Source organism: Patiria miniata, unplaced genomic scaffold (genome assembly GCF_015706575.1).
Source record: "Patiria miniata isolate m_02_andy unplaced genomic scaffold, ASM1570657v1 HiC_scaffold_6, whole genome shotgun sequence".
Lineage (NCBI taxonomy): Eukaryota > Metazoa > Echinodermata > Asteroidea > Valvatida > Asterinidae > Patiria > Patiria miniata.
Genome location: NW_024037073.1, coordinates 21,999,635 through 22,023,445, shown reverse-complemented (window position 1 = coordinate 22,023,445; position 23,811 = coordinate 21,999,635). Strand labels below are relative to the sequence as shown.

General features: G+C 39.6%; 1 protein-coding gene across 1 annotated transcript; it reads left to right on the top strand.

Annotated features, from left to right (window-relative positions):
* Positions 1-331: 331 nt before the first annotated feature.
* Positions 332-6,500, top strand: LOC119743334. Its single transcript, XM_038219737.1, has 8 exons — positions 332-375; positions 626-720; positions 2,246-2,425; positions 3,851-3,910; positions 4,605-4,753; positions 5,128-5,254; positions 6,004-6,094; positions 6,436-6,500. Exons 2-8 carry the CDS (start codon positions 652-654, stop codon positions 6,498-6,500), a joined length of 741 nt encoding a protein of 246 aa, XP_038075665.1. The 5' UTR covers positions 332-375; positions 626-651.
* The last annotated feature ends 17,311 nt before the right edge of the window (positions 6,501-23,811 follow it).

Below are 23,811 nucleotides of genomic sequence, written 5' to 3'. Positions count from 1 at the left end.
AGCCAACTGTCCACCCATGCGCACTTCAAAATTTAGTAATCACCCAGCACCATGACAGCGTTACCTGCACTTGATAGCCCCACCATAGGCGATTGTGCAGTAGCAATACAGATAGATACAGAATCTATCAAATGAGAGCTGAAAAAGGGTTTCAACGCAGAACCCTTTCTGTATCACTCACCCGTACCATTGCCATAGCTGACTGTGGGAAGGAGGATGGGACGCTACTATGCCACTAGCAAATGCTTTATTTAGAATATGACGTATTGTTGCGCAATAATATTGCCTGACAAACCCAGTCGTTATGCGCTGTGTACAGTACGCCGTGCCAGGCAGTGAGGACGGTTGAGGAAACAGGAACACTCCAGCGTAAAGGTAAAACGATCGCGTTTGTTTTCACTTTGTTTCGCCACTAAATTATACCTCGGAGACGGAAGGAAAGCAGGCCTTTATTCGCGCCTGCCGAGAGAGACACGATTCAAATATGCGAACTGGAACATATAAATACCGAATCAAGAAGTGTATTACTCCGACTCTTTTGACCGATTCAAATGTTTGAAACATTAGCAAATATTGACGAGTAGGACAGACTGATTGATTGAATAATTTATTGATTGATTTACAGAGACTCCAGAGATACTTTCTGTCACGATGATGACCACTACTAACGCCCCACCTACCTACGTGGCAGCACCTCAACCCTTTGGCCAGCAACAAACGGTAAGCCAGTCAACAATTCCGGAATGCCTTCTTTTATTTTTACAGAAAAGGAACGTTCGCTACGGTGAAAAGTTAATGAAATTATATTTTGGAATGAGTAAATATCAGTTTCTATCCGGTATTATCAGTTTATTGCTGTTAACCATCATCGCTTTGAAGTAATAGTTGTTTTATATCAGTCCGTAAATCGTTTGAGTTTTGGAACCGCCATTCTGTCCGATATTTTTTAAGTCGTTCCCATATATTGCTTGCCTGCCTATTGCAAACTGTACACGACTGGTCGTCATGCATGACTACACACGCACAAATAAAGTTCACGTTTGCTATTTGCACTGTCATGTACATGTCCGTAGTGCGTTTATTCACATGGAAATTTTTCTCGGCATGAACAAAAAAATTCTGTCTACCTCAAAGATATGCATGTCGAGCGAGTGTGTTGTTGTGTTTATGATTCGTCAATTACATGTACCTGTATGAAATTTGCCGTTTCGGTGTCGAGTTTGTTAAAAATTAAAAAAAATATAAACAATTAGAGATTTGCGATAATTGAGTTACAAAGGGAACTCGGACATTGCCCGTTTTAAGTTGTTAATATGCTTATGTCAGAACAGAAAAAGGAGTTTGTTTTAAAAAAGAACATAGGCCTACCACAAACTCATTTAACTCTTAACCCGGGAGCTAGGCAGAGTTTAATTAACAATTTGAGCACAAAAGGTTTGAAAGCACCACACCAATATCATTCTAGAATTTTCAAACGTCATATTTCCGCCCAATGTTTGGCTACATTTGTCCAGAGGCGGTGTATAGGAGTGGTTTGATCCAATTGTGACAAATATCGTGCATTTTCATGGTAAAACCGTGAAAGTCGGCAGGCCTGGTTGAACTTGAATAGGACTGAAAATATTTTTACGAGATGGATCCACTTTGGAATGTTCACAGTGTGGACCTTTACAGTTTTCATGAATGATGAAAGTGTACTTTCTGTATTCTGCAACTGGCGAAAAGTGTCATGATTTCTGCTCAATTTGAGGAACAAATGCACTACATGTACTGTATGCATCACCGGTCACCTTGAATTGGACTATTACCCCACGTGTAAACCCTCCGTGTGTGGCAGTTCGTACACACAAAAGAGACCACGCTGTTGACAATCATTCGTCCATGAAAACAATCCAACAGTAAAAAGCATTTGCTACCTGTTGTCTAGTAAATGTTGAACAGTAAAGGAAAACTTTTATTCATACGGAATCAAGCGTTTGCTTTTCCCTAATGCTTGTACTCCAAAGTTAATGCTTTTACTCTTTGCTTAAACTTCCCAGCATTTGCTAGTTTTTTACACACACGGCCTAATGTCGTGGTGTTATCAAACCGTTGGTGCTCAGATTGTTAATTGAGCCTAGATCCCGGACTATCTCTTTAATATAACATTCCCACTTTACCATTCTTTCATGAAATAACCGAGCATTTTAGTAGCATTATCATTGTCGCTCTACACTATTACCGCTTATCATGTGTCATTCCCCAGGTGACTGTGCAACCCGCTCCACAGCCTCGAAGTGGTAACTGGAAGGGTATTCTATGGACAGGAGTAATTCAAGGGGTTTTGGGTTCATTGACCGCCATTTGCGGTGTTGTGTCTCTGGTAGTATTTAGACCTGCGCTGTATATCAATGACTTCGGGCCCCCAATTTGGTGTGGTATCTTAGTAAGTATGAACAATTTCATGCCACAAACTATTTCCGTGGCCCTCTTGTTTATAGACAGTGCTTATTGATATTTTGATGGTCTTTAGGTATTTTGTATGTATGTTTATGTTGTGTTATGGTGTGTTTTGCTTGCTGGGCTGGGCAGGGCTAGGCTGGGCTGGGCTGGGCTGGGCTGGGCTGGGCTGGGCTGGGCTGGGCTGGGATGGGCTGGGCTGGACTGGGCGCGATTTTTTTCCAAACAACACCTGCAGTACATGGTTCATGAAGTCCAAACCGCCATAGCGTACACCCCATGCCGATGTCGTTTACGAAAAAACGACGGGGCTGGGCTGGGATGGATGGGATAGGCTGGCTTTTTAATAGGGGATGTTGAACAATAGAGGATAAAAGGGTTCCGAAGGTCAACAATTGCCCATGCTTGTACAAAACATATGGGAGGTCTACCTTTAAAGGTAATGTACAACAAAAGATGGATAATAGGGGTCCACGATTGAAGGTGTTTACACACTTGTGTGGGTTGGGTTGAGTTGGGTTGAGTTGGGTTGGGTTGGGTTGGGCTGGCTTGGTTTTGGCTTGGCTTGGGTTGGGTTGGGTTGGGTTGGGTTGGGTTGGGTTGGGTTGGGTTGGGTTGGGTTGGGCTGGGCTGGGCTGGGCTGGGCTGGGTTGGGTTGGGCTGGGTTGGGTTGGGTTGGGTTGGGTTGGGTCGGGTCGGGTCGGGTCGGGTCGGGTCAGGTCGGGTTGGGTTGGGTTGGAATGGATAGGGAATTTGTTTCGTTCAGTGTGGTGCGGTGCAGTACCTTATTACCACTCATAACACATTAATTAACATATAATTCGTTTGTTTTTTTTAGTCTGCCACCTTTGTGTAGTCATTTTATAAGGAAAGGGGTTGTGCGGCAAGAGGAGATGTAGCGGAATGTTTCCACCGGGCAATCGTTTTTCTCTTAGAAAGAAGAAAAGCTTTGTACACGCACGACGTTTTGAATGATGTCACAAAATAGAACTTGACTCGTCTGCACACGAAATGGTTATACGGTGTATAATGACACTATGTGAGGCAATAGACACTTCCAGTATGTGTCCTCACAGACGTCTGAAGTTGTCTCGCACTCTCTGGGAAGGTTTATGCTTTAACGGTGTCTAATACCGTGCCGAAGATGGTTGTTTGAGAGTTTATACCCCTGTTGCACATGTACATTTAAAGTGTAGCATGTAGCTTTGCCTGAACTCCTAAACTGTATGTTCCCTTCCTGTCGGGCAAGTTAATTTGTGATGGTCCCTCAGCAAAGACTCTTTGGGCATCAATAAATTGCCGATGATCATGCGGTTGTTTGAGTGTTTATACTGCTGCATAATGCATTCAAAATGTAGCACAATGGCATGTATAGGCCCTGAACTTTAGCATCATTTGTTTTTGTGTATAGTTCTATGTCGTCGCTGGAATCTTAGGCATGGTGTCTGGATCTAAGAAGAATTCCGGAGTGGTAAGCAATTGATATATCTTACCGTGCTTTGTAGTGTGGGTATAGAGTTTGGCTTCCTTTAAAGGGAAAATACAACATTTGCAAAAATCAAAAAATAAAACTACCATATCATTTTGAAATACCTTGCTGGACTGTTAGTGAATGACAGTGTAAAGCATCCTGTAAAATCATGGCACCTGGTATACTGTCATTTTCAAGAAAAGTGGTATTTTTGTATCAATTTCCAACGCTGGTCGGCCGACCAGCGTTGGAAAACACTGGCTTTTTTTCAAATACTGGCCCCAATTGATCATCGCACTTGATGGCAATCGATTACACACCTATGAACGTGTACAAGCCAGCTAGACTGGTTCCCTGACCTTACAATTCCCCAATGTATGTAAACTGCTCTGTTTCTTCTTATATGGAGTCAGGGAACCAGACTACAGGAAAATGATTGTTTTTCTTGGTTTTTATAGCATTTTCGAACCCAAAACCTCAAAAAAGTCAGTGTAACTATATTTGCTATATATTTCCAACCCCCCAATTCCATCCATTTCTGAAAATTACAGCAAAAGCAAATGATGTATATTCCCTTTAAGTAAAAATCCTCAGAATAGCAAATGCCGACTAACGAGTACGATACTACAACTATGTAGATATTATGGTTTAACGATTTTCAAACGATTTTAAGGAGTTGTGATTTTCTGCACAGGCTATCGGCTACATGGTCATGTCCATCTTGGCTTGTCTGGCGACATGTTGCGTCATTGGTTTTGCGGTTGTCTGGATGCTCGCCCTCAATTCAATCTGCTCTCCGCGTTACTACCCTTACGGAAGTTATTATTACCATGATGTTGATGTGTACTATCCAGACGGCTGTTATTTGAAGGTGGGCAAAGCTTTAATAACTTTAATGACTTTTTCCAAACTTGTTTCTGTCTTTGACATTGATCGAGGTTTCTAACTTGTTATCTGTAAGCGAATCCTTCGTTCCTGATTTTACTATTGAGATGCTAGTTTAATTGATTGAGAATAATGCTTACACCGCTTTTTATATAAAGTTTCTCTAAACAGCAATTTGTGATTCAAAGTTTATGATGAAATAAAAAGACTTTGAAAATTACCTAGATGTTCACACGAGGAAAAGACACGTACCACAAAGAATGTTCGAGTGTGGGGTACCCGTGAAGTGTGAAGGTCAGCAATATATATCTCTTTGGATGATTCTTATGCAGCCGGCCGTATAATGGTGTTTATGGTACACTGATACTTCTCGCCATAGTGGAGTTTATTGTCGCCATCGTGGGTGCCAGCATGACCTGTGGTCCCCTCTGCAGTGGTGAATCAGCAACTCAGACTGTGGTACGTACCGTGTTGTGATAACACCAAGTGATGTCCTCTGTATCTGCACTGTTATAAATTTTCTCCGATTTTGTAGTTGAGTCTGGCACAAGTCCGTCAAGAATAAGCATCGATTCACAAGTACCATTCATAAGGGGTGTAATCCATTTATTGCATATTGAAATGCCTTATTTGTCACAAAATTGTGACTTGACTTGGGACTTGTATATGTGATAACATTAAGAAGGCTAAGGGGGACTTGGAGACTTGTGATTGTCTCTATTAAATGCAAACTACGAAAGTTTATGATACCATGGTGTATAAGAGAGGATTTAGAGACAAACTCCAGTGGAAAGCTTGAGTTAAAACTTAGGTATCGTATGGTGTATACACAAGAAGTTATTACCACTTGAGACGCTAGGTATAACGTTTACCCATTTCGTCTGCCCTCATTAGAAAGCTATTCAAATTTATCCTGTTGTAAATCTACTTATCCTACGTTTCACGTCATGGACTAAGGCACTGAAGCGTAAAACCTGATTTATGTGGAAGGAAAAAATACTCTTTTTGTAATCGCTTTTCCCCAATTTATGTCACAGCGAACAAACTGTATGGACAACGTATGTATGGACGATGAGAGAAAATGTCATGGACATCAATTAATTCGAGAATGATTGATCAATTGAAACAAATTAATAGTTCACTCTTGTGATATGTATTTTAAGAAACTGTCCGCTAAAAAAAAAAACGAATTTTCTTGGTATAAACAGATCCACTACCAAGCTCGACCACAAATGGTGGTTACCACACAGCCCCAGGGACCGGCCTTCTACAACATTTCCGCTGGCCAGCACCGAGTTGGTAAGTAATGTCATTTTAAATATTTTAAGAATAATAGTAATATTGATCAGATGTCAAAGTGAGAGGCTTGTGGTCTCTCTCATGATAGCCTTTTTGGTTCGTTTTCTTTGGAATATTTCAAAGTTACCCTATTGTAATAAAATCAAACTGTGAGGCTTGTGGGCTCTCCATATGCAATTTTTTGCTAAGCTGTTAGTTTTAGGTTTTTTGAAATCTTCATGGTGTCAATACCTATTACTTTTTTGTTGCTGGTGTGTAAGAAAGTATAACAACCTGTTCTGGTCGACTCGTCCTTAAAACTTCATTCATCCATTTTTCTTCTTTTAATGTATGCCACCCAGCTCAGCAGGGGCAGTATCTGCAGGCTCAAGCACCCCAACCGGCCAGTAAGGCCACCAGGAACTGAATTGGATCATCGATGACCTTTGACCACACGGAATTATGACATTTGGAACCTTGCAACAAACAGGATTCAAATATGGCTATTACATTGTTATGTGGCTGTACATTTAGCTATTTGCATTTATACATCATAGAATGGATTAAGAGGTATGGTATTAGGTTCAATGCTGTCTGCTCTTGCAAATTCAATTTTATAGAAGAGCCTACATGTTTTGGTTTTTTTTCTTATTCGTTAATTCATTAGCAAATAAATAGTACATGACGAGTATATAAGTGTACTAGATTTAATCAAATGCTAAATGATTCATTAAAAAATGGCCCGCGCATACCTGGAGGCCTAGTACATCTCGATTTGTTGGTATCTTTCAGTAACAATTCCTGGAAAAATTAGTTACTGGAGGTCTACTTCTCAAAGTGTGGGTATGTTGCCAGTAATACACACAGAGTAAAACTAAATAGTGGTAGCGTATATCGAATTGTCTCCACGAGTACTGAGTGTTCGGGCTCCAAACTTGCTGTTGCATGGGCGTCGCCAGGTGGAGGGGAAAAAAAGGGGAAAAAAGAAAGAAAAAGAGTTGGCAAGTCATATTGCTCTTATAATTACATGGGTTGGGGCCAAATGAATTTGCCCACCCTCGAAAAATGATAATTCGAGCATATGCTGGAAAAGTACAGGGATTTCGGGGGCAAATGTGCTTTGCGCCCCCCTCTAGAAAAAAATATTGGCGACGCCCATGCATGTGCTGGAGGTTGTTGCATGCCTATCCAGCTATCCATCCATGTATAATTTGTTAGGAATTTTTGCTGAAAAGATACTCTAGTTCGAGCTTTAGACCTCCAGGTGTGCGCGGGCCGAGGCCCTCCGAGGGACAGTCAACTGAAAAATAACACAGAGAGAGAAACTCGGCAAACCAATTGTAGCGCATATTATATCGCATTTTTCTCCGCCAATATTGGGTCTATGGACTTCAAAGCTGCTGAAAGTTGACGCCTGACGATCCAGCTCGTCATCCATTAAAAAGACATTTTTAATGATGATGTACCCAAACTTGGAGATGGGGCCCTAGCCCGGAGCTCAAAGCGGTATAGTTGTGGATCACAGTAATCACAGCCATTCTAATATATTAGGGCCGTTGCATAAAGATGCGATAAACATTGCGTATAATGCAAATTTTAAAAAGAAATGAAAAGTAATATCTCTACACCTCTTGAATTTACAAGTTATTACCGAATCCAGTGGAAGGGCTGAGAGTGTTTAAGTACCCCTCCCACTCCATGATTTTGATGGACATGCCACTATATTACCGGCACCTTGTCTGCAAGAATTTTGGTTTCATGCTGAATGGAAAACTAAATGTACTTGTCATAAAAAACTCAGAAATACGAAAAGATTCTGCCATTAATTCTGTTACGGTTATCGTAAGTTTTATCCAATGTAGTTTTAGAACGCGTTATGCGCCATAATTTTTGTTCGTTTTTGATTTTGTTTGTTTAGATCTTTGGTCTACTCATTATTTGTAGATTCAAAGACGAAAGTGATTACTCAGATTTGTCTACTGTAAACAGTACATATATAATCAGCTAAGAAAATATAATTATGCTATCATGTATCCATGAGAAATAAGTCTCTTCTGATGACGTCACACTTTGTTTACATGTGTGCTTTTCTATGAAGCTACAAAAACGTCGTCCTCACCAGGCTCCCAAAAGAAAGCACAAAGTGTGATGTCATCACTACAGATGTTTATTGACCATATCTTTAGAGAAACAGCTATTACTTACGATTTGTATGTTTGTGCAGATAACTGTTTTTCCAGCTTATTTTTTTTACTATGTATTCGTTTTAGTTTTTGAGACTTAATTGTCGGGTAACATCAGCAGACAGTAATTCCTTAAGAACTGCTTTACTATCGATCACTCTAAAAAGAAGTGTCAAAAATTGCTGAGTAAATGTGTTGCGTACAAAAAAAAATGAGTACTTTCTTACCCTATTATTAATGTATCGTCAGTCCACCTAAACGACGAGGATCTATTTTGACGCACTCTCATTCAATTTGCGTTGGATAACGCGCGCGCTTTGCAAGCGTGTCCTGCGCCGATTATGGTGACTCGAGGATACATATATCGAGACCTGGGCTTACTGCTTAGACTAGTAAAGGGACAGAGCACCAGTCTACGACCTGTGGCCTGCCTTTATACTCCTTGCTCGGTCCCACCGTTCTAAAGGAGCACAGTGTCTCAAAAATTACCAATGTAGGAAATGAGTGCATTGAAAAGTATTGTGGTTAAGTACACTTGCAGCACCAACTGAATGCGCATGTATTTTCTTGGGCATGGGTACTGCACCCGCGGAAGTGCTGCCCCATAGGTTACGGTTTTTACAATGTATCAAATGAGAGCTGAAATAAATGAGAGGTTACAACACAGAACCCTTTCTGTATCACACACCCGCACCATTGCCATAGCTGACCGTGAGAAGGAGGGTAGGACGCTTTTATTCCACCGAGCAAAGCTATATTTAGAATATGACGTAATGGTGTGCAATAATATTGCCCGACAATCCCAGTCGATAAGCGCTGTGTACAGTACGCCGTGCTACGCAGTGACGACGATTGAGGAAACAGGAGCCCTCCAGCGTTAGGTAAAACGATTGCGTTTGTTTGCACTTTGTTTTGCACTTTGTTTTGCCATTAAATTTAACCTCGTAGACAGAAGGAAAGCAGGTCTTTATTCGCGCCTTACGAGAGAGACACGTTTGTACGCTTACAGTAGATAGGCCTACTTCTTTACCACTCAAATATAGGAGCTGGAACATATTTACCCAAACAAAAAGTGTTTTACTCCGACTCTTTTGACCGATTCAAATGTATGAAACATTAGCAAATATTGAATTACAGAGAATCCAGAGATACTTCTGTCACGATGATGACTGCTAACAACACCCCACCTGCCTACGTGGCTGCGCCTCAGCCCTTCGGCCAGCAACAACTGGTAAGTCAGTCAACTCTCCCGGAATATATATATATATTTTTTACAGATAAGGAACGTTCAATATGATGAAAAGTTAATGAAAATATATTGTTGACTGAGTAAATATCAGTTTCTATCCGTTATTATCATTTTATTGCTGTTAACCGTCATTACTTTGAGATGATAGTTGTTTTTATATCAGTCCGTTAATCGTTTGTGTTTGGGAAAAGCCATTTAGTTGTTAACCGATATTTCCTAAATCGTTGCCATTGCCTGCCTAGTACCATTCAGTACAGTACAGGCAAACTGTACGAGACTGGTCTTCATACATGACTACACACGCACAAAAGTTAACTGTTGGTATCTGCAATGTGTAGTCCATGTTTGCAGTGCATTAATTCATATGGTAATTTTTTTCTCAGCATAAGAAAAATATAATTCTGTCTACCTCAATGATACGTATGTCGCACGAGTGTATTGTGCTTACGATTCGTCAATTACATGTACCTGCATGCAAATATGCCGTTTCGGCGTCGAGTTTGTTAAAAAAAAAAACAATTAGAGATTTGCGATTGTTGAGTTCAAAGGGAACTTGATCAGGCACACTATTTCTCTGGACATTGCCCGGTTAAGTTGTTAATATGTTTTTTTAGAACAGAAAAAAGAGGAGTTTGTTTAAAAAATTAAAGAACATAGGCCTACCACAAACTCATTTAACTCTTATAGTCCGTGAGCTTATTAACAATTTCAACTCAAAATGTTTGATAGCACCACGCCATTGTCGGTTGGGGTATTTCGGAAATGGCCATTTCCAAGCTGCCCTGGGTCTGATGATGACCAAGGTCAAATGAAAATCAAAATATGAATTAAATGAACATGTCGCGTACAAGTTCCGTTTCTGGATTAAAGGGTTACGATTGACCCTATGATACCAAAAATGCTACTTAAGAATGGGGGGAAATCGGATAAAGTTACATAAGAACGATACGATCGAAACAACCTGTCCAGAAGAGAAATATGCAAAAGTTTGATTAACTTATATACTGAATATATTGCATAATATTTCCTACATGAATAGAACTGTACATGCATATATCCTGGGTAATAGTGGAGCTCCTTAGGCCGATTATTTTAGCCCAAATTGTGGTAAAGGAAACAGCCGATATGGTCTTAGATTGTTAAATCTAGCCGATTTGGGCGGAGCTTGATTTAAAAATGGGGTGCAAAGAATAAATAACTTTGTAGAACTATATAAATCATTCATTATCCTTTGTCCTTGCTTTGAAATAAACTAAGACATGAGTTAAAACATTCTTGAATTTTCAAACGTCATATTTCCGCCCAAATGTTCAATTTGGCTAGGCCTAAATTTGTCAAGCCTGCCGGTTGGGGTATGAGTTGTTTAATCCGATTGTGACAAATACCATGCTTTTTTTAAATGGATCCACTTTAGAATTTTCCCACTGCAAGAGCGGAGCTTTATTCTGAAAGGGGTGCATAAAGTGAAACTGTATTTGTATCTTTCGTTATTGTTTATGTATTGAAACGAAGAGCACATGAAAACATTCTAACGTCGAACACCTGCTGCTGTGGGCGTGGCTTAAATTCCAGGCGATTAAATAAAGCAGATTGATTCAAACGAGGCAAAAATCGTCATTTTAGTGGTAAAGTCACAAAGTCTGCACGCGTTAACTATACTTGTTCAATACACTGTAAAGATAATATTGAAGGTCGCAAGCATTTTGCCCCTTTCAAGATACATGAAGCGACATTTCAAAGTAAGGCGATGAAATATTCTATACCTGTTTGTGCTGACTCAAAGTTTGTAATGGTGTATCCCCTTTCCAATATTTCATATTAAGTGCTTAAAATTTATGTAGTTTATGTGTACATATTTAATCAACTGTCAAGCATCAAAGAGCCTTTTTAATGTTTGTAAAAGTACCTATCGATTTTACAACAAATATTATTCATTGCTAAAATTAAGTATCGGACCTGCTGGCACCAATTCGCTATGAAAGTTTCCGCCTGGAATTGTATCATTTAGATGTAAGCAAAACATTAAAGGTCATTTTAGAAAACAACATTTCCGCGGGCAATCACATGTATTCAGGTTTCAGGTATTAGGTTTACATCTATACTATACGGTAATATGAATACTGTGCATGGGGAAAAATTTTAACGCAACCTGAAATAACAGTTTTGGGAGGTCAGACAAGAAGCCGAAACTTGTACTGGGTGTGCTCCCTTCACAAAGACAAGGGCGGATCCAGGGGGGCCAAAGGGGGCCATGCCCCCCCCCCCCAAAACGAAACCATTTTTTTTATGTGACGTCGCAATAAAGGCATGATCGTATAATATTGTTTTGCAATTTCCCTGCTGGCGTGTTTGCCCATTTTTTAAATCATGCGACAGACAAACAATGAAAATCTGGCAAAACTCAACCAACTTGTCCTCTAAAATATAGTCGCTGACAAAGTCGCTGACTCTTTCAATGGGGCCACCCATGGGCGTCGCAAGGGGGGGGGCAAGAAGAAGAAGAAGAAGAAGAAGGGAAAAAAGAGAAAAAAAGAAAAGAAAAAGAGGCGCGAAGTCATAGTGGTGTAAATTTAATGAGTTTGGGGGGGGGGGGCAAAATGTCCCTGCCCCCTCTAAAACTGATAAATCGAGAATGTGTTCAGAAATACAGGCATTTTTTGGCAAAAATATGTTTTGCCCCCCTCTAGAAAACATCCTGGCAACGCCCATGGGGCCACCATCTTAAAAACACGAATGTGCTTTCGTTGGCTAGTAAATGTTCTATCTCAGAACGTACCTCCGGTTGACCGCACGTGGTGAGTTTTTCGCCTCGCGAGGCTAACAAAATCAAACATGGTAAATATTTGTCTCACGGCCTCGTGAGAAAGAAAACTCAGCCAAAATTAACCGCACACGGGGATATAATGTGAGTTACGTGCAGAGCAAACGACATTGAATGACTTTTAGCTCTGCACGTTGCTCCCGTGCAGCGGGCTTTAAGAATTAGTACAGGCAATATAAGGTTTGACCTCAAACAAATTGCAACAGAATTTTTTTCACCACAGTGCATTTCTAAAAGGTCCATAAAATGACATACTAAAAGTCTTTAGAAATCGAAGTGGTGGAAATATGCCTAATTTGCATAAATCCAAAATGGCCGCATATGTTAGGACTTTCACATTGATTTGGTCATATTTCTCATACTAGGTAGATTTTTGAGGTACTTTAAACAACAGTTTTAGTCCTAGGTAAATTCCAAGATCCTTAGGTTTCCGAAATTTTCCAAATGCCGTATAATTTACATAAATGCCGTATATCAATTTGCCTAAATTAAAGTTCAAATAATGGATGCCATGTGTGGACCTGTACCAATTGAATTTTCCCTGATAATCCAAGTCAAATTTCACACCACAGTGCATTGCTATAAGGTCCCTAAAAAAATTGTTAAAAATCCAAGTGGTGGAAATATGCCTAATTTGCATAAATTCAAAAGGCCGCTAAGTACATGATTTTCATATGATTTGGCCATAATAATATATAGGCCGTTATGTACTTTTGCTTTTTTTTTTGTTTAAGAAGGAATTTTTGCCATATTTGGAAAGAGTTTACTTCCCTAAGCCGGAAATGCATTGGAGACATTTTTTCCCAGCTACCATGTGGCGGCCATCTTGGTTTTCAAAATGGCCGCCATTTCGAGCCTAATTTGTATCATAACTTCGGACTAGATTGTCACATGAAGTTCATTTTGATGGCAAACCCCATGTTTTTGATACCAAGGAACCTGAGTACATTATTGTTTATGGTGTACTCCAAATGGATGGCAGCCATCTTGGATATTTCAAATATATGGCCGCCATTTTCGGCTTATTTGCATAATAAACTTGGACTCGAATGGCGTACGAAGTCAATTTCGGTGGTAAGCCCCATACATTTGATACCAAGTAATCTTAATGAACCATTGCTGATGATGTATCCCAGATGGATGGCAGCCATCTTGGATTTTTTTTTCAAAATAGCCGCCATCTTAGATTTCATTTATAATAACATTGCACCTGAATGTCCTATGAAGTCCATGTATTTGAATGAACTCAAGTAAATCACTGTGGACGGGGTACTTACAGTTGATGGCAGCCATCTTGGATTTTTCATAATTGCCGCCATTCTGAACTATTTGCATATTAAATTTGGACTTGAATGTCGTATGAAGTCACTATTGGTGGCAAACCCCATAAATTTGATACCAAGGAATGCAATTAGCACATTTAGGCATCCCAAATGGATGGCAGCCATATTGGATATTCAAAAATAGCGGCCATCTTGGATTTCATTTAAATAATAAGGTGGCACCTGAATGTCGTATGAAGTCCATTTTGGTGGCAAACTGCATTATGTTCTTGATACCAAGGAAACCAAGTTAATCATTGTTGATGGGGTACTCCACTGGGAGTATACCCCATCAACAATGAATTTCTTGGGTTCCTTGGTATCAAAAACATGGGGTTTGCCACCTAACTGAACTTCATATGACAATCAGGTCCGAAGTTAGATACAAATTAGGCCCAAAATGGCGGCCATTTTGAATTCCAAGATGACCGCCACATGGTAGATAAAAAAAAATGTTACCAATGGATTTCCAGCTTAGGAAGGTAAAGTCTATTCAAATATGAAAAAAAATCCTTCTTCAGCAAAGAAAAATGCAGTGGCCAAAAATACGACATAATATGTTATCTAGTAATAACTCTCGTCCTAAGTTGCTTTTCGGGGTACTTTAAACAACATTTTGTCATTTGACATTGGGGCCATTCAGTGTCAAATCACCCCCCAAAACTTTCAAATTTGAAACCCCAACCTCTTCAACTTGGATCATATTTAGTTTATGGGGTAATTTCGGCTGAAAATCCGAAATTTTAAGTTTTAGCACCATCGGACAAACAGTTTCCGCGCTACCGCCCAGGCAATTTTGGTCAAAATGGACATTGCTGCCATTTTTAAATGACCGTATTTCTATAATCTGTGAGCCAAATTTGTTAATCTTAATTTCTTTTGAAAGGTTACATCATGAGAAATCCAAATTTACCATTGTTTTTCCATGTCGGGGTTATTTGAAGTATAATGACATTTTGACCTTGAATTTGACCTTGAATTTGACCCAGTGGATAATCCGACATTGAGACAAACTTGGATGAAAATTAAACCCCAAGATGTTCGCTACAAAATATCAAAAACTTGGGAACAATATTTTTTGTTCGGTTTTTGGCTCATCTCAAAGTTGGCATACGTGTTGGAAACTGTGATATCCCTATGCAGTGTACTAGTGGATTTAAAGTAGGGATGTTTTTGTCCCTGAAATGTGTTTATGTACAGGGTGTCACAAGACTGTTAAAATTATTATTATATTTTCTGAGTTGATTTATCAATCACTAATGTTTTACGGCCGTAAAGTGTTATGTAACTTAGGAGGTGGGTGCTAGGTGAACTATGCAAATCGTAATTCCTTTTCCTTTGTTGCATACCAATTCCGGGCTTGCACCCATGTGGGAGGGGTATAAAACCCTCGCCCACGTATATTCGGCATATCGCAAATTTGGGAAACATAGGGATATTGAAACTTACCAAGGTCTAGAATAATGAGTAAATCAATGTAAAAGGACTAAAGTTATTGTTTAAAATACCTCAAAAAGCTACCTAGTATATGAAATATGACCAAATCAGTGCGAAAGTCCTAAAATATGAGGCCATTTTGGATTAATGCAAATTAGGCATATTTCCACCTCCAGGATTTTTTAAGACTTTTAGTATGTCAATTTAGCTATATGCCTTATAGAAATGCACTGTGGTGAAAAAAATTCTGTTGCAATTTGTTTGAGGTTCACTCAAAAAATGAAGTATTTTGCCTGTACTAAATGGCCATTTCAGAACTATACCCCGACAGACAATGGCGTGGTACCACAGGGGCGTAGCGCGGTCATTTTTATTGGGGGGGGGTTAAAAAAATTTATGAAAAGGGCACTTTTTTCCTTGGGGGCGGGGGCTGTACCATCTGTTGATGGGGGCGCTGTTCAAAACAGACAATTATGCACACAAAGGGTCAATATATGGTGCTTTTCAGGGCGGATACATGTGCGAAAAAGCCACCCAAAACGGCAAGTGCCACAAAAAAGAGCACAACTTCTTTATTGACAAGGGCACTTGTTCAGAAAAAGAGCGCACTTCGTAAAAAAAGGCACTCTTTACAAATTATTGGGGGGGGGGGCGTTAAGTCCGTTAAAAAAGGGCATGTGAATGGAAAAAGGCAGTTTTTACAAAATATTGGGGGGGGGGGGTAAATACCCCCCTTACCCCCCGCTGGTTACGCCTATGTACTATAAAATTTGTTGTGCTCTGTTAATTGAACCTAGCCCTATTCCGGACTATTTCTTTAATTAACACCACCGCTCATCATTCTCCCGTAAAATAACTGAATATTTTACTACAGTTATCATTGTCGCTAAGCCCCAACCATCCTGTATCTTTCCCCAGGTGACAGTGCACCCCGCTACACAGCCTCGAGAAGGTAACTGGAAGAATATTCTGTGGACAGGAGTAACTCAAGTGGTTTTGGGTTCCTTGACAACCATTCTTGGAATTGTAACTGTGACATCATTTGACCTCGTCCATGAGTTCTATATCAGTGATTTCGGATCCCCAATTGGGTGTGGTATCTTAGTAAGTATTTTGGTCTGCATGTTTTATGTATGTTTATGTTATGTTGTGCAGCCTCAAATTATAAAACACAACAATGTACAAGGTGTGAAGCCTTTCACCGAGCAGTTGGGTAGGGTTTGATTGGTTGAGTTTGTTTCCGCTTTCAATAAGAGACGTTGAACAATAGAGGACAATAGGTTACCCAATTCCCGAAGGCGATTGGGTACAAAACATTTGGGAGGTTTTCCTAAAAAGTTGGTAGAAACAAAATAGGAACTATTGGGGTCCCCGATTGCAGGCAAATACACACTTGCATGGGTCGGGGTTGGGCTGGGTTGGGTTGGGTTGGGTTGGATTGGGTTGGGTTGGGGTTTTATTTCGTTTGGTGCGGTGCGGTGCAGTGCCCCTTAACCATACATAACAAATGTATCCACAACGAAATTATCCAGTGGTTTTAAAAGGAACGAGGTTGTGCGGCAAGATGATAAGTAGTGGCAAATTTTCACCGAGCAATCATTTTTCGAATTTAAAGAAGACGGCTGTTTACATGCTCGATGTTTTGAAAGATGTCACAAATAGAACTTATTCGTCTGTACACGAAAGTAACGCTACAATAACACGTTGTGATTCAATAGACACTTGCCCATGCATGTTTCACATGTGCATTCAAAATGTAGCATGTAGGATTCCCCTGAACTTCAGCCTTGAATTGTCCCTTCCTGACGGTCAAGTTTATTTTTTACGTCCCCCAGCGAAGACTCCTTAGGACATGTTAATGGTGTGGTATCAAATAAATCGTCAATGATCATGTGGTTGTTTCGGTGTTTTATACCCCTGCTGCATCTGTGTATTCAAAATGTAGCATCATAGCATGTATAGGCCCTGAACTTCAGCCTTGAATGTTTTTACAGTTCTATGTCGTCGCTGGAATCTTGGGCATAGTGTCTGGATGGAAGAAGAAATCCGGAGTGGTAAACCTTTTTAGTGGTTTCTTACTTTGCTGTGTGGGTATAGGGTTTGGGTTCCTTAGAGTGGAAATCCTCAGAATGGCAAATGGTAACTAACTAGTACAATCTACTGCGACATTTTAATGTGTTATGGGTTAAACATTAACCTAATCCACTTATAACGATTAACAGGAAGATTTTTAAAAGATTGTAAGCAGTTCTGATTTTCTGCACAGGCTGTCAGCTACATGGTCATGTCCATCTTGGCTTGTCTGGCTGCGTGCTGCGTCACTGTTTTTGGTGCTATCTGCATGTACACCGTCAATGCACACTGCGATCCAAATGACTACGGCGAAAGTTTTTATTTGATGTACTATCAAGACGCCTGTAATAATTTGCAGGTGGGCATAACTTTAATAACCTTTCATGAGCTCTTTTTTGGTGGTAGGGCACAACCCGACCACTGTTTAGAATTGTTATGATAAATATTCTTTCTTTCTTTCTTTGATTGGTTGGGCACAACCCGACCACTGTTTAGAGTTGTTACGATTAATTGAGCGGTCGGACACAACCCCAAAGCTGTCTAGAATTGTTCTAATAAATCTTTCTGTCTTTTGTCCGGACAATACTTCTCCGCATGTTTTCTCCTTAACGGATTATGATATGAACTTGTAACTTTCAACATATATCGAACCTCATCCCGAATGGTGCATATTCTTCTGACGTCATGATGACGACATCAGGTGTCAAATTACAAACGATTGACGATTTCCTTTCATCTATAACTCTTAAACAAAAGGATCAATTATGTTCGAACTTAGTAATCAGATACAACATTTAATTTATAAATATTTTTTGTCTTGGTACGTGAAGTTGCTTTACCTTTACTTCCGGGTCAACCGGAAGGTCAAAGTTAGGTGAATTCAAAATGGAGATATTAGCCTGAAATCAAAACAAATCAAAACAAATGAAAAAATTGCCAAATACAAAAAAAAAAGAATTTAGGTCATTCCCGAAAGGACGCCCTCTGGCGGCACATCAAAAAGAATTTAACCTTTTCAAATTTTAAAACCCTCATAAAAATGTTACCGAATTGCCCCTATATATTCCGTTGGCAACTTCAAATGAATTTGGAAGGTGTCATCATCATCATGATGTCACCAGACCGGAAGTTACTGTAGGGAGATTTTAACAATTATCATTTTGTTTTTAATTCAAATCCATCATAATGATCCCTATCTCATGACTTTGTTCCTAGCTCAAAAATGACATCTGTATGATTTAATGTTTAATGCTTCTAAAAACTGTAACGTCATCAAACCGGACGTTGGGTGTTATAATTACATACACTTATAATGTCCAAATTTCCGTGGGTTATTTTTACTTAATGATAAACAGGTATCTCCTGAACAAAATCAGTATTCCCTTCCCTCCCCCCGGAAATAACTTGAACGTGTACCTTAAATTTATACTGAAAATAATCATACGCTAAAAGATGCATTTGTTTTTTACAAAATAATTGGTTGTATTGGAAGGTTAAAGATCGTGATCCTTTGGTCTGACATAAACATATTCATAACTTAACTGGGCAGTGCTAATGAGACAGTTGTCTGCCCGACCATTCTGCGTTTGTATAACAAACGAAACCTATAGTTTTCTACTTGTTTCTGCCTTCGTCGTTCATGGAGGTTTTTATCTTTTGATCTCTAAGCAAATTCTTCGTCCAAGATTTTCTCTTGAGGTGCTAGATTAATTAATTGAGAATCATGCTAACACCGGTTTTTTATAAATACAATTTCTCTAAACAGCGATTTTTGATTCAAATAAATGATGAATTTGAAAATGTCCTAGATTTTTACACGAGGGAAAGATACGTACCAATATAGTTATATTTAAAAATGTGTTAAAGTGTGGGATACTTTTTGAATTGTGAAGGTCACCAATACAGTCATTATTTCTTACAATGTGATTGCCATACAGGATGCCGTCAATGGTGTTTATGCTACACTGATACTTCTCGCCATAGTCGAGTTTCTTGTCGCCAAGTTTGGTGCCAGCTTGACCTGCGGTCTACTCTGCAACCGTGGATCAGCAACTCAGACTGTGGTACGTACCTTGTTGTGAAGGCACCAATATATATCCTCTGTATCTGCATTGTTATATATCTTCACAGCTTTTGTAGAGCACATCACAAGTCCGTCAAGAATAAGTATTGATTCACAAGTACAATTCATTAAGGAGTGTAATCCATTACAAATTGAAATGCCTTTGTCACAAAATGTTATTTATGACATGAGTTGGGACTTGTGAGAATTGGAGACAAACTCCATCGGAAAGCTTGCAATCCAGAGTAAAGTCACTTCATTTAAAACCTAGGTGTCGTATTGTGGAGCGTCAGATTCAGGAACGTATCCCAGGAAACTTCGTCTTCAGACTTTATTACACAGCTGTGCTACAATTACAGTCTACGTCCTCCCTCTCTCTTTACCAAAAATCAACTGCTTCCAAAAACTCTTTTAATAACAAAAACGAATTCCATTCCAAAATATTATTATGAAATTACTTTAACGCACACACGCACGCGTGCCCGCGCATGCACCTGTATAACGCAACTGTTCATGTGCGAACCTTTTCACTTGCTTTCCGTATTTATAATTACTTTGCTCATAACTACAACTCTCCCACGTTTTGAATCGTATCTGCCCCTGCAGATACAAAGGAAATAATTACTTTTCACATCACTACAGTACGGTGTATACACGAGTAGTTATCACCACTTGAGACGTTAGGTATAACTTTTACCCTTTTGACCTGCCCTGACCTGCACTTCAAGTTTACTCTGTCGTAAATCTACTTATTTTACGTTTCACGTCATGGACTATAGCTCTGAAGCTTACAACCTGTATGATATGGGGAAGATACTCTTTTTGTAAATTAGATATCGTTTTTTCCAACTTATATCACTGCACAGCGTTAACAAAATGTATGGACAAGGACAGCCTCGACCAAGGCTGTCAAGCTTGTTCCCCAAACGAGCTTGTTCCCGCTACCGTACATGCACACCGTACCGCCGCGCACACTACTAGTTGTGCTACTGTTAGCCTCAACAACCCTTGCTTGTGCTTTGTCTGCACAGACAAGGTACAAAAACGGTCTTTGGGGCTAACGGTAGAACAGTGCGCATGGCGCGCGGTGGTGTGCCAAGTACAGTACAAGGGTACCGGACAAATCAGTCTAAGCTGTGCGGTGGCGGGAACAAGCTCGTTTGGGGAACACGCTTGACAACCTTGGTCAAGGCTAGGACAGAGGAAGAAAATGTTACATAGACATAGATTAATTCGAGAATTATTGATGAATTGAAACAATTCAATAGTTCACTCTTATGATTTGTATTTTAAGAAACTCTATACTGAAAAACGAATTATCTGGGTATTAGCAGATCCAATACCAAGCTCAACCACACGTGGTAGTTGCCACACAGCCCGGGGGTACGGCCTTCTACAACATACCCGCTGGCCAGCCACAAGTCGGTAAGAGATGTTATTTTAAATATGTTAAGTAAAAGTAATAATGATCAGATATCAAACTGCAAGGCTTGTGGGCTCTCCATATGCAGTCTTTTGCTTAGCTGTTACTTCTCAGTTTTTAAAAACTTCATATTGTGGATACCATTTTTTGGCTGATGAGTTTGTGTTAATAGAAAGAATAACAACCTTCTCTGGTCGTCTCATCCTTAAAACTTCATTCACCTATTTCCCCCCATTCTTGAAATGTAGCCTACCCAGCCCAGCAGGGGCAGTATCCGCAGGCTCCAGCGCCCCCAACCGGTGAGCAAGGTTATCAGGAACTGAAGTAGATCATTGATGACTTTTGACCAAACGGAATTATGACATTTGAAACTTTGCAACTAACAGGATTTAAAGTTAGATCCTACACTGTTATGTGGCTGTACATTTAGCTATTGTCATTTTTACATCACAGAATGGATTATATGACACTGACTATATGGTACTGATAATGTACCCAAACTACTGATCACAGTAATCATAGGGCCATTTCATAAAGGTGCGATAAACATTGCGTGTAATGCAAATTTAGAAAAGAAATGAAAAGTAATATCTCTACACCTCTTGAATTGACAAGTTATTACCGAATCCAGTGGAAGGGCTGAGAGTGTTTAAGTACCCCTCCCACTCCATGATTTTGATGGACATGCCACTATTACCTGGCACCCTGTCTGCAAGAATTTTGGTTCCAGGATGCTGAATGGAAAACTAAATTCACTTGTCATAAGAAACTAAGAAATACGAAAATATATTTGCCATTGATTCTGTTACGGTTATCGTAAGTTTTATCCGATGTAGTTTTAGAACGCGTTATGCACCATAATTTTTGTTCGTTTTTGAATTTGTTTGTTTAGATCTTAGGTCTACTCATTATCTGTAGATTCAAAGACGAAAGTGAATACTCAGATTTGTCTACTGTAAACAGTACATGTATAATCAGTTAAGAAAATATAATTATGTTATCATGTATCCATGAGAAATAAGTCTCAGTACTGATGACGTCACACTTTGTTTACATGTGTGCTTTTCTTTGGAGCTACAAAAACGTCGTCCCCACCAGGCTCCCAAAAGAAAGCAGAAAGTGTGATGTCATCGGTACCGATGTTTATTGACCATATCTTCAGAGAAACAGCTATTACTTACGATTTGTATGTTTGTGCAGAAAACTGTTTTCCCCAGTAATTTCTTACTATGTATTTGTTTTAGTTTTTGAGACTTAATTGTCGGTTAACATCAGCAAACAGTGATTCCTTAAGAACTGCTTTACTCTCGGTCCTAGATTGTATCCTTCGGAAACTGTAAACATACCTTTTTTACAAATTCATTAAACAACACAATATGGGCATTTCTTAAAAATGTGGTGTTTATTAACATGTAAGAAAAACTTGATCGCATCGGGTGTCTCTCGAGGTTTGTTTTTAACCTGAAAGTGCTGAAATCAAATTTCAACTCTGGGATACCTCCAATATAACAGCGCCCTTAAATCGTATAAACGAGACAAGATTTTAATTTCATTTTCCGTAAATCGTTTAAGAGGCAACTATATATTGCAGGCATATGGGATCATTTGCTTTTCGGACTTCATTCAACGCTTGTGGCGCTGTTCGTGATAAACATACAATGACGGGGAGACTGAAACATCTTTCAACGCTTGTGGCGCTGTTCATGATAAACATATGATACTTCTTTCGGCACTGACGTTGGTATTGTTACACACATCTTGCATATTAATTAAGCTACGTGTCACTGTGCACTCTCTGTCAACTCTTGAATGCACCTTTGTCGAGCAGTTACTTTTTTGATCAACGTGGTTAATTTTTCAAAGTAAGCTGCCATTCCATACCATACCCCCTGCAGGATTATGTTGACAATGTACGCAAAATTTGAGCTGAGGAATATTTTTGTGTAAAAAAACGTGAGATCAAATTTCCAACTGCAAGAGATTTGAATTCGAATCATTGCTTGTATCGCCATATATAACCGGAATATAGTGGAAGTCAGCTACCATCACCATTTACTGTCCAGACCGAGGTTGAAACGGATACTGGGGAGGAGGAGACGGTTTAATAACATTTGTTTTTCATTTCGAAAATGACAAAGTGTCGCGTATTGTAACTGGTTCTGACACCGGTAGGCCTATGCGCTTTGTACAGTACTCAATAACAGGATGTCATGGCAGTTATAGTGACGACACTCGAGGAAACTGGAGCACTCCAGGGTCTGGTTTATTAACCGCTTGGTATTAACATGAATACTGTCGGTTTCGCAGCAAACGATTTTTATATTTTTGCTCCGTATGTAAGCCATTAAGACGGAACAATTTCAAGATTTAAGTATTGTTGAGTTTTACTCATGCAGAGTAACTGAGAGGTAGAAACAGAAAAAAACTTAGACGTGAGCAGAGCGGAAACTAGGCGAACTGACTTGTCACTTGAACTTCTTCAGAGACCGTATTTTATTTTATAAGTTATGTAGAACCCTTATGGGGACAAAAACATCATAAATCATTATACATAGGCCTACTGTGTAAATAAGCAAAAGTCACATGGCCTTTCATAGTCAACGTTTTCAATGGACATGTGCAGTAGTCCTAGGTGCCTGGTGAGAGTTAGATCATACGATTCAAAGCCACTGTTGGCAAATTTCGTGTATGTAGGGATTAAGTTGCGGTTTCACTAGGCAGAGTGCCAAGGCACCCCTTGGTGCTATTTTTGTGTGTGTTGAAGAATGAACTACATGTATTCTTGACGTTAAACTTTTGAAAAGTTCAATATCAAACTAGACGAATCGCAATTCAAAGGGCCTTTCGAGCAAGGAGCGCGGCCTATACACGAACTTCCCCCCCCCCCCCCGTGGAAAAGCCACAAAAAAAAAAAAAGGAAGAAAAAAAAAGAGAAAAAAAGAACAGAAAAAGAGGCGCGAAGTCATAGTGATGTAAATTGAATTTTTTGGGGGGGCCCAAAATGTCCCTGCCCCCCTCTAAAACTGAAAAAATGGAGAATTTGTGGAGAAATACAAGAATCTTTTGGGAAAAATGTGTTTTGCCCCCTCTAGAAAAAATCCTGGCGACGCCCATGTCAATACTCTGCCACTGATCCTGTTTTTGTCAGCACACCATATAATTTGAGTT

What these genes read in the sequence shown, in the direction of transcription:
- LOC119743334 (XM_038219737.1), top strand. Translation starts at nt 652, where the DNA reads ATGATGACCACTACTAACGCCCCACCTACCTACGTGGCAGCACCTCAA. An exon ending in AATCAGCAACTCAGACTGTG is followed by an intron (nt 5,255 to 6,003) that starts GTACGTACCGTG and finishes TGGTATAAACAG; the next exon opens with ATCCACTACCAAGCTCGACC. An exon ending in CGCTGGCCAGCACCGAGTTG is followed by an intron (nt 6,095 to 6,435) that starts GTAAGTAATGTC and finishes TATGCCACCCAG; the next exon opens with CTCAGCAGGGGCAGTATCTG.